A 13252-nucleotide genomic window follows, 5' to 3' on the forward strand; every position below is an offset into this window, starting at 1 on the left:
TCCAGAATGACCAATTTTTAGAAATCACACAATTCATAAAATTTTATTTATATAAGTGAATTTTTACAAATTTATACTTTTACGGCATGCTCTATTGAATTTAATAATTATATTATTTCATAAATAAGTTAAGTGCATACAAATTTTCTAAAATACGGATATAAAGACTAATCATGCAAATATAAATAAATTTATGCGTACAAATTAATTAAATTATATATAATAATAATAATAATGATGATGATGACAGATATTAGGGGATGCATCCACCCGATCCGATCGACCTTAATCTGACATTATTTTATACAATACAGAAAATTGAAAAAAATTATGATCGTGAAATTACTCGCCCCGCTCCCGTCCCCATTCTCTAACTACCTCCCCAATCCTCATATATTCTATAAAAAGTATTATAAATAAATATTACATAATTGTTTAAAATAATATAATTTTATATGTACATTTTTATTCTCTTACTAGTTTTCAATCTTTCTTATTATAAAAACAAATTAATTTAAATCAGCATCGGTGCAAATTTAGGATTCAGTATGAAAATAAATGGAGATAATTTAATTTTTGGATTTATTAATGATAGTTGATCCTTATATAATATTTAATTAAATAATATTTGATTGAAAAGAAAATATGATTATCTTATTCAATATAATACTAATTTATTTTTATTGTATAAAAATAACCGTTCGTTGCCTAGTACGGGAAGTACGGGAAAAACAGCAGTTATTTTTGTTAAACAATAAAACGCTAGTTACTTATGAGAAAAGTTCTATGGAGACTGATTTTTGTGGAGGCTTTAGAGACTTAATCACAGCCATTCATTTTTCATACATCCAAGGGCTGCAGATATTTGTCCTGCACATTCGTTTTCTCTCCTTATCCTGTCCTGCACTTCTAAATCGGTGAAATCTTAACAAATAAAAATAATAATTCTATATTATTGGCGTTCAATCACTGAAATTCTAACAAATAAAAATAATAATTGCATACAAAACAAAAATGTAGTTGGACATTGCTATGATTGGCACTGAACTTATCGTCGTTGTCCTGCAACTAATTGAATTTGTTGCAAGACAAAATAACACTTAAATATACCACAAAAATGCAGGACAAATTATTAATATTACGTTACTAGAAATGCAGGACAAGAATAGTGTAAATTATAAAGATAGTTTGAATTAAAACTAAAACTCATGCCGATTATCTTGCAGTAACTGAAGCTATTATATCCCAAGGATCTATTCTACAAATTACAATATTCTGCCATTGTTGTTTACTAGAAATGCAGGACAAGAATATTACCAGAAATGCAGGACAAGTCTCTAAGGACTCCGAAATTTTGGGTCTTCATTGAGCTCAACTCAGTTACTTACTCCCTCTGTCCCCCTCATTTGTTTACAGTTTTTTCACACTGCTCGACACGCATTTTAATGCGCATATAAAACATAGTTCTATAGCTTATTTTTAAATTTTTTTCTTTTTTGTATAAAAATTTAAACATCAAATTTTTATACAAAAGAAAAAAAAGTTCAAAATAATTTACCGAACTACGTTTTACGAGAGCATTAGAATGCGTGCCGAGCCCCCGTCCCCCAATGTAAACAAATGAGGGGGACGGAGGGAGTATAATTAAGCATCCGACCATAATAATTTAGCACCCTTCTTGTCAGGAAAAAATATTGTTGACTGACCGCAGATGTCCCATATTTTAACTATTGTTGTTTTGGCTCGTCCTTAAACCAGTCGTATTTATGTTGTTGTTGCACCTTCTGTGACGTTATTAAATCTCGAATTGAAGAGGTTCTCAAATAGCATTCCTCCTGCAACCTCTACTTTCTTTTCGAAATATACGTGGGGCTGGCTAGCTCCACAGAGGCATGTGTGAGCAAAAATTACATATTTAATATATCGACCAACGCTTCAGAATTAAAACAATATAAATCACACAGAATTCTTACAGTTTCAGATATATAATTAATGGCCCCCACATGATACAACCAACTCTTTTGTACTAGGGCAAACAATCCAAATCACGGACACGCATCTAAACAATTCGTTACAGATCATTATCAAACCTCGATATTTTTCCCCCTTGGCAAAATAACAGCTTTAAGAGGATTCTTCATGACCACAGTAAAAGCAAAGGTCTCACTCGGGTCGGGTGGAGCTCCGGGAACCGGCAACCACTTAAATGCATGCACCATCCTAGCCAGCAACATGTAAACATGCAATGTACCAAGAGAAGCCGCCGGACAGATCCTCCGTCCGGCCCCAAACGGCAGCATCTTCACTCCCCGGTTCCCGGTCACATCGACGTCGACACCATCCCCGTCTAGAAACCTCTCCGGGATGAACTCCCCCGGGTTTTTCCACATATTCGGGTCCTCGGTGACCCATGCAGTGTAGAACTCCACGCTGACATTGGCTGGAATTGTGTAGCCGCCAAGCTCAGTGTCTTTTATAGCTGTATGAGATAACAAAAAGTGGCTTGGGGGGTGTCGCCGGAATGTTTCTTTGACGATAGCTCCGAGATAGGGCATTTTTTCGACATCGGATTCCGTGACAAGGCCATCTACGCCAACCACACTGACTATTTCTTTGTAGAGCTTTTCTTGAATTTCTTGGTTCATGACTAAGTGAAGTAAAGCCCACTCCACAGTTGTTGCACTTGTGTCAGTTCCAGCATTGATCACTTCGGAGACTAGGGTTACGAGGGCTTCTTCACTCAACCGGCCTCGGTTATTTAGGTCAAGATGAAAAAGTGAGTCAATATAAGCAGCACCAACCGGGCTCACCATTTCACCATTAGGGTTTTCACCTTTTTCCACAAAAGCCCTTCTGCTTCTCACCAGAGGGACCAGACACTCGAGTTGCTTCCTCCGGAGCTCCTTGGCTTCCTTCAGTTGTCGTCGAAACAGCGGTGTGAGAACCGGTAAGAAATCCGGTAGCTTAGGAGTTGTCATCATCATAACATCTTTCAAAACACTCTCAATATTTTTTATCTTCTCTTCGGGTATTTTAGCACCGAAACACAAGCAAATCAAAATGCTGCAAACAGTAAGCCGAAGATTGCTCATGACTTCCACAAACCCTACTCTTGAGGCCTCCTCTTGAAGTCTTTTCAAATGAGTCTCCACCGCCCATTTTCTTATCCACCCACATTCCTTGATTCTCCTAGGGTTTATCAGCTCATTCGAAAAGTTCCTTCTTAGTGTGCGCCACAAAGGACCATATTCCGCCGAGTTGATAGCACACTTGCCAACACTAAACAGAAGCCTTATCGGTGAGTCCTCCGGGCGGCTGGCGAAAAGAGGTCCTCTCTGCACAAGTGCTTCATGGATGAGCTCCGAGCTTGTAACAATAACTAAAGTACGCTGACCCATCTGCATGGTGAAAATCGGTCCATATTTTTTACGATAATCACGTACAATATATATAAAGTGACGCTTTTGGAGGAGGACTTGACCTAGGTTGCCTATAAGTGGCCATCCTGGTGGTCCGGGAGGAAGATTTGGCGGCCCACCGCCCTTCGCCGACCAGTATTTGCACCATAGATAGAGGAAAATGACAGCTGAAGTGAGGAGAAGTGAGTCTAGCAACTCCATGAAGAGAGAAAGAGTTTTGATGTATTGAATAGTATAGTTAGTATACAAGGCATGAGGCTTATGCATGGTCTTATAAAGACCTGTCAAGTGCCGTATAATTTGTTTTTTCCCTTTTCAATGTATTGTTTATCAAAAAATTCGTATGAGACTTGATTATTTATACAGTTTTTTTTATTAAAACAGGGCAGACGATAAGTAAATATATACTGTAGTACTGTAGTACGTAGCAGTAATCAGCAAGTACAGATCATAATATTGACCTAGCTAGGCTTCATCCCTTTACTACTTTTTCGAAAAAGTATCATAAAGACGCACATTTTCTATAACATTTCGTTCTATGTTGAGTAACTATTCAAACGAGAAAGTGAAATGACGTACAAAATCCAAATCAATCTTTAGTCCTTCCCCGGAATAGTGTTTAATATATACCGACTTATTAAAATTAGGTTTCTGACTAAAAAGTATTTTATTAATTAATTGATTATATTCTATTTATTTATCAAATAATGTCTGATAAATCCTGAACGGGTGAATCAATCGATTAGCTCCATACCCAATTTTTAGGAAAGTTTTATATTACATTTGTGCAAGAAATAATTGATCACAATGGTCTTTTAGTTGCAGTGCAAGTTAAGCCATAATAATTTTCATATGATTATGTAAATCTCTTTTAGAGTATACATACAATTTCGCAAAGTAAGACTTTATTTTTTGATGAAAAAACTTAATTAACAAAGTGTAATTAGAAGCCCCATCAAGATTTCAAGAGAAAAATATGTCACCAATTATAACTAAACTGCGCCATAACTTTTTCTTTACAAATTCCGATACATGCTTATATATGTAACTTTTCCTCGCAATTTGGAAAACATGCTTATATATGTTTGTAACTGCGTATGGCAAGACGGGTGAAGTAGGGTTTGCAATATCTGGTTAGGAATATATGATGAATTAATGAGTTTCAACCACCAGGCTCAGAGTCATGAATATATTGCCTGGTATTTACTTTTGTACGGACGGGTTGGTATTTATATCTGAATCAGTTTCTAATCCGCGTAGAGTCCTCATTCACTGCGATACCAGCTCAGTTGATACTGAATAGTAGTAAATGAGGATACATTTTAATCACATTTATACTTTATACACGAGTCTTTGGTCCCTGCCACATGTCTCTCAACAAAATTTTAAATTACGCGCGTAGGTTTTTTTAAGTTATATATACCTATCCTTTCCTAATAATCATTCTATGTGCTGTTCACCGATATACAATTCTATTTATTTAATATTCTATGTATTTTTATCCCATAAGTATTTTTTTTTTTTTTTAAACGTAGGAATCCGCAGCCGCTACCCTTCGGGTGCGCACTGGGTAAACCCACGAGCTCACGCAATAGCCTGCAAACTACGTGAACCAAGGTAAACCGCACCTAAGCGCGACAGGCCGGCTCTGATCCAGGAGGCATAATCACAAATTCTGCTCCCTTCGGGAGTCGAACCTGTGACCAAGAGGATACATGTCCTCTCTTTTTATTGTTCACCAATATACAATTTATTTGGAAGACACATTTTTCTTTGAACTGATAATTTTTATTTTACTTCGTGAACAATAAATAGAATGCTTATGAGATAAAAATACATATGTTAAATAACTCAAACAGGCCAACATATTATAATGTTATAAAATTTGATATCAATATTTATTTTGTAAACCATTATGTTTGGTGAAATATCTTCAGAATTTTTTTCAAACTAAACATTTCTATTTTCTTCTTCTTCTTTTTTCCGAAAAGATCCGAACCTAGCAGATATATCATATATGCCGTTGGCTGAACTTTCGTTTTCCCCCGAGTGACTAAACCAAGATTACCGAGAAACAATCAAAACACTTTCTTAGTCGAAACTATAACTAGAAAGGTTTAAGAACAATGAAGTAGCCAGAGTGAAGTCTTGTCTCGGCAGTTGAGACTTGACTTTTGAGAGCATTTACATATATACTCCCTCCGTCCCAATGAATTGTATACAATATTCTTTTTGGGACGTTCCATCAATTGTATACATTCCAAAAATAGTAAACTTTTATAATATAAAACATCATTACATCAACTACTTTATTCCATTATCTCCATTCTATAATAATATAAAACTATTACACCCACTACTTTCTTCCACTATCTCAAATTTATTATTAAATATAAATGGGTCCCGCCATTATACCACTTTTCATCCAACTTTACTCATTTCTTACCCAATTTCTTGATGTCCGTGTCCCAGCCATTTGTATACAAATGACTGGGACGGAGGGAGTAAAAGGTTATTGAGGTCACTCAAATACTCAATGCATGGTTGTTTGGTTGGATATATCCTCTTTAATGAGGACGGTAGGTATATATATTTTCATGCAATCAGATTTACTAACATTCTTCAACACCACAAAATTTAGTAAAGTTAATTACGTAGTATATTTTTCTCTTAGAATAATCATCCTTTTTAAAGTTAATATTTGCTTTTCGTTTCAAAAAATATTTTACTCTATTTCATGTCATATTTGGAAATACTATAATGTTTCTATCAACTTGTTTATTGTTTTATTGAATTTTATTATTTATTCAGTCATGTGCTTTTCTTAGTGCAGTAAAAAGCAAATATATATAAAGAAGTGTCACAATTATAGAAATATAGGCAGGTTAATAATTATTTCAATTGTATACGATCGAAATGAAAAGTGATCGCACAAAAAATAACTGATTTTTATATAATGAATAATTAAATAATTATTTAATAATTTAATTACATTTATTTGTTAGACATCTAAAATAATTGAAAATTAAAAAATTTAAATTTTTCTAAACTATAAGCAATTAAACAATTGCTTAATAACGACCTCTCATCGACTAATTAAGTAATAACAATTCAGTTTTACCAACAAAACCCGCTATAATTAGAGTGCAGTTAAGAGCGGAGGTTCAAGGTTTCCTACCATATGCATGATTTTTTTTAAAAAAAAGAAATTAATTCAATAATGAAAAACCATACGGCATCTATAAGAACAGTCGAGTCAAACAAACATAAAACAGATCATATCGCTGATTAATCTAGTTTTTATAAGAACACAGTCAAGCGATTTGTTGAAATTGATATATACAAATGCAGCTTTCATCAAAACTTCATCAAAATCCGTTTGAGCTATCGATCGTAACTGCAATCCCATATAAATCTTTATCAGTGAACCACTCTCTTGAAAATCTGGCAGATCTAATGTCTTGAATATCGAATCACACCAAAACACACCAAAAAGCACACCAAGTTCTCACAAGGAGAGAATAAACAAAACCCAAATAAATTGGGAACAAAACTCACTCAAAAAAGATTTTATCAAACAAAGATACAACCTTGAAAGATAAAGGAGGAATATTATTAAAAAACAAGAACAAAACAAAGAAAATAACTGATTTAGGGCTTTCCACCGGTGAAGACCGATGGAAGCCCCTCACGACCGCTAGGGAAAATGAAGAAACTTGAGAGGATTTTTTTAGGGTTTTAAGGATTAAAAACAACTCTAATTTATATGGAATTTAGTTTAAAAATGGTTAATAAATAAAAAAACAAAGAAATTTATGATTTTTCGCAAAAATCACACTTCAACCATACCATCTCATTGTCTATCGTTATAGTCATTCTATTGATATGTCGGTTAAGAATTCCTAATATATGTATGTCACGATTAGGACTAAAAGATAATGTTATTCAGCTTTTTTTTTTTATATTAATTTTTTCCCACATAGTTCGTTAGGTTCAATTAGTCAAATTAATTTATGTTAGGTTCAATTAGTCACATTGATTTTTGAACTATTAATATAATTTACTTTAATTTACAGACCCACATGTTGGTAATAAACTTTGAAGTTTCTTATCCGCGTAAAGTAGTTGGTCTCACTGCTAGTAGCTAGATACTAAATGAGAATACTCAACATTTCGCATCTTTTTTATTATTAATTGACCAAAAGCAAAATAAGGTTACGACAACATCAGTCTTCAAGTTATTCACAGAACTTCTGAGATAAAGTATGTGAATTAACTTGGTTATTTTTGCTTTATGATCTGTACAGCGCGCATTAAACTGCCCTCAGCTTTAGAAATATACGACCATTTAAGGCAAACTTAAAAAATATATGACTTCTTATTTAAAAGTAAAGATATGCACTAGAAGTGAGAAGTAAATAAGTTAATAAAGTGTTTGAAAAAAAAAACAGAAGTTGTGAGAGAAAAGTTAGCATTCTCAACTTCTCAGAATGCTTAGAATTATTTACACAAACGGGTTAAGAAATCAGAAACTAGAAGCAACTTCTGCTTCCATGAAACAAACGGGAGCACAATTACTCACATAAGCTTTATATATTTGCTAGCTCTTTTAGCTTTAAAAACAAGTAAATGCAATAATTCGAGGTGATGCAGGATGAATCACATGAATCTATTTCAAGGAGTCATGATGTTTTAGCTTTATAAAGACCTGCTGCATTTATGTACTAGCAATGTTGGTAAATGTTTTTATTACCGGAGTCTGGTGAGTCACCAACCAAGGAGTAAATTATCGACTGTAAGAAGAAAGTCGCATTTACATATTTACCAGAGCTAGGTTATGTAATTAGGGTTTGCATGTGGGGCCGAATGGAAGTTGGGATCGATAGCTAGGTCATTGCATTGCTTATGACATGACAAGCACAGTTGGAGCTAGCACCGGTTAGTTTCTGACAGACCAGCTGGTTCTTCACTTACAAGTGGGGGGGAGATGCATAAATGCCAGTGAAACCAGAAAATGACACCACAAGGATACTTTGATTCGAAATTTTTTAGCTCCCTTGAAATTTAGTTAAGCATTGCTCTAGAAGAACTATTCCATCATGCAAATTCTTGTTGAGTTGTGTATTTTGGTATGTTTTGTAGTCTGTTGAGAAGGCATCCATTTCTGTGAGGATGCATTGATTAATTGTCTTACAATGCTTACATCGACCACGTTTAGGTCTGTTTGAGAGTATTGTTAAAAACTATTGTGTTCTTGAAAAAAATATTGTTGTAGATATTAGATAATTGTTTGGTCATTTTTTGATATTTGCATATTTTGAGTTATGATAAAAAAAAATTAAAAATTGATGAGGTTTGATAGTAAAATCTATGTCACATTCTCGCAAAAGTAGAAAAACAGCTTTTTCCAAAAACATGAAAGGAGTTTTGAGCTAAAAGTTGCTATTTTTCACGTGTTTTTTAAGCAAAATGCTGTGGTTTCTGCTTGCAACAACAATGCTAAACGGAGCCTTAATTGCTCACCGCAGAGCTGTAGTTAATTGCTCACCGCAAAGCTGTAGAATATATTGAAGTGAGGATGAATGCTATATCATCTACTTGATAGTTAATATTGGGTATGAAGATTGTAGTTACATGACCACAAGTGCCTAAATGTATGGTTAACACTACTCCTAGATATATATCCTATTGAAACCATTTTAATAAACTTGGCAAAAGGAACTGACGCCCAGGATTGGAGATGCTCTTAAAGCAGTCCTAGTTTAAGAAACGCGTAAAAAATAGAAAAAGGGACAGACATAAACAGGGTCTTGTATATTCAAGAAGCCATTAGTATTCTTATAGTAAGTGCTATTGTAAATCAACACTGGTATAACAAGTTGAATTAAGCCGAAATGGAGGAGGATACGCTGCTTCTTGTGGAGTTAACTCCTGCCTTAATAGTTAGTTCTTGATAAGAGGATCTCAGCAAAACAATAGTAGTTGTCGCCAAGGGGCTAAGTGCTCAGTTGTTGCAGATATGCATAGAATTACCGCTAAAAGTACAAGAAACATCACAGGACTACTGAGTTTTGAAACCTTGTACAGTTGACTGTATTTAGCTTAAATTATACAAGGTTTTTTATACTGTTGTTGATGATGATCTTATGCATTAGGTTGTGGCTATAACGAAGTTTCAGCATCTTGTGTCCCAAATTCCATAGCAGCTAGTTCATCATCCGACATGCTAACTTTGTCATTGTTTTTGAAACTTTCACAAAGAAGGTACTCCAAAGCAATGGCAATATCAGCAATCACAGGCCTGGTGTTCGCTTCTTCTTGGAGACACATAGCTGCCATAGCTAGAGCCTGGTAAAGAGCCTTTACTGGATATTTATCACTAAGCAGGGGATCAGCAATTAATCTGAACTTCTTTTTGTCCTTAAATATTGGATGTGCCTGCAAATCCACACAATAAAATTAAAATATGCGAGAATTTCGACAAATATAATTAGAACCTAAAGGAAACAACATTAATTTCATGGCCCAGAGGTTTTAAATATTATCCCTACCCAAGTAACTAAATTTTGCTCCTCTTTTGGCCTTGTGGTATCAATAGCCCTTCGTCCTGATATAATTTCTAGCAACAGGACTCCAAAGCTATAGACATCTGACTTAGGCGTGGGCTCACCCGTTTCTGAATACTCTGGTGCACAATGGCCATAAGTTTGCATCATCGTCATAGGCACATGATCTTTTTCACCAGAAAGACCAAACCTAGAAGATCCAAAATCTACGAGCTTAGCATTGAATTCACTGTCTAATAAAATGTGTGATGCTTTGAAATTGCTATACACAATCGGAGTGTTGGCATTATCATGTAAATACTCTAGTCCTTGAGCTGCTCCATGAGCTATTTTTATTCTAGTGTACCAATCAAGAGGATGCTTTTTCCCAGAAACCTCTGAAAACAGAACAACCAACAAAATCAGACCTTGTTAAAAACCTGACAAATTCAGAAACATTGGCAAGTGAAAATGCCACTAAGGCTAGAAATCTCAGCCACCTCTAAAGGATATATCTACAGGTCTACAATGTGAGGAATTTCTTTTCTTGTGAAGTAATGAGTCTATATCAGAAAAATATATCCATATGACTATATTTTTCACTTGTATGTGATAACTTCATGGAATCGGCATCTTTAACACATTATAAACTTACCAAAAAGGTGATCTTCCAATGATCCATTAGATAAATATTCATAAACCAACATTTTTTGATGGCCATCTGCACAATAACCAATAAGATTGACAAGGTTGGGATGCTGAACATGACTTAGTGCCGCAATTTCTTCTAAAAACTCTTCAGTTCCTTGCACTGCATTCTGATCAAGTTGTTTTATCGCCACGATCTGAAGGAAATAAAACACAAGATTGAAACCACATTACAACTTAAAATACACAAGGCGAATGCAGAGTAAGAGAACAGTGAGAGACCTGATTATTGTGCTTGAGCTGTCCTTTGTACACCCTCCCGAATCCTCCTTTGCCTACAAGCTTTTGAGGATGAAAATTTTTTGTTGCTGCAGCAAGTTCTCCGAATGTGAAAACCTGAGTAGTAATATCTTCATCATCACGCTTACGAGTGCTACCATTCATTGTTTTCTGTCTATTAAAACCTGACAATTTCAAATTATGCATCGTTAACATATAAATAACAGACTTGATTCATGCCTATTTTTGATGATTATCAAAGAGAAAATATAATAATGCATAAATGTTCAGATAACTAACTATGAAATACTTGATTGTCCTGAAACTATGGGGAAGACAAATACGGGTTTTAGGACATTGCTGTCATAGACATCAAGATCAGCTTTTTGCTGAAAAACAGGTGAAAAATTATTTGGTAGATCTAAAAACAGCTTTACTCGAAAGTAGCTTTTAGCTCAAAAGCTGCTTTTAACTCAAAAACTGTATTTTAGGAAAAGCAGGTACCCCATAATTCCAAATAGCCGGTACTTGACATCCATGCAGAAAATGTGTATTCACAATCATGAATGTTCTGTACAAACTGTATAAACACTATGAAAAAAATAGGGAAAATAGATTTTTTTGCCACTCAACTTATAGTGTTTTTAGAAACTTACCATCCAACTAATTTTTTTATTCTTTTAGTCACTAATGTTAGGTTTGGTTTTGTTTTTAGCCACCAGCTTAGGTTTGGATTTGATTACTAGCACTATGATAATTTTTTGTATCATCATTTATACATAGTGATAGTATCTAATATTTTGATGATGTGTCGTATGTTTATATCCTTATATATAGCAATAGTAATATAAAATGAGCCGATGAAAAATTAAAATCAGGAATAATAGTAATTAGATTCTAAAAATTCAATAAATCATAAATATGAAATCAATAACTTCAAACAATTTACCCTCTCTCATAAGATAAAGTGTAATTGAGTGATATGACGCATCATCTTTCGCTATTAAACTTTCAATGGACTAGCTCAGTCTAAGATCTTTCTTAAATTTATCTTCAAAAATTTTAATAACTTTATCTTATTACAATTTTCGAGATAAATAAATAGAGAGGAAAACTTAATTTTCGATGATTGTCCTCTATATATAATGCATCATTTTATATTATTATTACTCCCTCCGTCCCTCTCATTAGTTTATAAATTTTCTCTAGTGCTTAGCATGTATTTAAGATTCTTATAAAACATAGTTTTTTGTGTGTGTAAAAATTCAAACGTTGAATTTTCATTCGGAAGAAAAAAAAAAGTTATATATGGAACTACATCCTTTAAAGGCCATATAATGCGTGTAAAATTCTTATCATCCAAAGTAAGCGACTTGAAGACATAAAAAGTACTACATATAAAAATACAAACATATATCAAATCATCAAAATATTACCGACTACCACTATATTTTAATAATGATACACACAAAATGTAATGCTAATAATCAAATTTGAACCTAACTTCAGTGACAAAAAAAAGAGCTAAATCTAACACTAGTGAGTAATATAAAAAAAATAATAGTTCAGTGGTTAGTTTCTAAAAACGCAATAAGTTTAGTGACAAAAAAATTATCATAATGCTGGTAATCAAATCCAAACGTAAGTGGTGGCTAAAAATAAAACCAAACCTAACATAAGTGACTAAAAGAATAAAAAAATTAGTTGGGTGGTAAGTTTCTAAAAACACTATAAGTTGAGTGGCAAAAAAATCTATTTTCCCAAAAAAATAAAAAAAGAAATGTGAAGATAGTAGAAATCTGTAGCTTCTGGGATTCAAACAAACATTATGAATAGGTACTTAAACTGTACACAAACATTATATTTAGTACTCCCTCCGTCCCTTTTTATCTGTCCATTTTGGAAAAAAAAACGCATACCAAGGAATAATTGATTGTATAAATTTTTTCATTAAATACCTCTAATTAATATCTTGAAGATGGTGGAATACCCCTACTTTATGTCTTGAAAACATGAATTCAACCAAGTTTTAAATAAGTCAAGTCTTGAAAATTGAAATTATGAAGATATATTTGAAAAATTATCATTAAGTTAGTTTTGAAAGTATAAATGGACAGATAAATAGGGACAAATTTTTACTTCCAAAGTGGACAGATAAATAGGGACGGAGGGAGTAGCTATTAAGATAATAAATTATCAGATAAAGACCCCGTAGTTTATAGATACCGATAACTTAGCATGGTATTAATTACTACCATAATGACGGCCTAACATGTACTAACCCCAATTCATGAAAATATATCACTATAAAATCAAAGGAAGTATGACGGCCTAACAGGTACTAACCCCATTCACGAAAAT

General features: G+C 33.7%; 2 protein-coding genes across 2 annotated transcripts; both read right to left on the reverse strand.

The window, feature by feature from the left end:
• Positions 1–1897: 1897 nt before the first annotated feature.
• Positions 1898–3683, reverse strand: LOC108194310 (cytochrome P450 77A4). The gene has a single exon (XM_017361260.2). It carries the CDS (start codon positions 3618–3620, stop codon positions 2085–2087), a length of 1536 nt encoding a protein of 511 aa, XP_017216749.1. The 5' UTR covers positions 3621–3683; the 3' UTR covers positions 1898–2084.
• A 5653-nt stretch (positions 3684–9336) lies between these two features.
• On the reverse strand, positions 9337–11455 carry LOC108195499 (probable serine/threonine-protein kinase PBL23). Its single transcript, XM_064082009.1, has 6 exons — positions 11396–11455; positions 11202–11280; positions 10895–11076; positions 10620–10809; positions 9971–10392; positions 9337–9857 (listed from the first exon to the last, which is right to left on the reverse strand). Exons 1-6 carry the CDS (start codon positions 11453–11455, stop codon positions 9582–9584), a joined length of 1209 nt encoding a protein of 402 aa, XP_063938079.1. The 3' UTR covers positions 9337–9581.
• Positions 11456–13252: the final 1797 nt, after the last annotated feature.

The sequence above is a fragment of the Daucus carota genome, chromosome 7, assembly GCF_001625215.2.
Source record: "Daucus carota subsp. sativus chromosome 7, DH1 v3.0, whole genome shotgun sequence".
Classification (NCBI taxonomy): domain Eukaryota; kingdom Viridiplantae; phylum Streptophyta; class Magnoliopsida; order Apiales; family Apiaceae; genus Daucus; species Daucus carota.

What these genes read in the sequence shown, in the direction of transcription:
- LOC108194310 (XM_017361260.2), bottom strand. Translation starts at nt 3,620, where the DNA reads ATGGAGTTGCTAGACTCACTTCTCCTCACTTCAGCTGTCATTTTCCTC.
- LOC108195499 (XM_064082009.1), bottom strand. Translation starts at nt 11,455, where the DNA reads ATGATTGTGAATACACATTTTCTGCATGGATGTCAAGTACCGGCTATT. An exon ending in CGGCTATTTGGAATTATGGG is followed by an intron (nt 11,281 to 11,395) that starts GTACCTGCTTTT and finishes CCTGTTTTTCAG; the next exon opens with CAAAAAGCTGATCTTGATGT. An exon ending in ATTGGAAGATCACCTTTTTG is followed by an intron (nt 10,393 to 10,619) that starts GTAAGTTTATAA and finishes GTTTTTAACAAG; the next exon opens with GTCTGATTTTGTTGGTTGTT.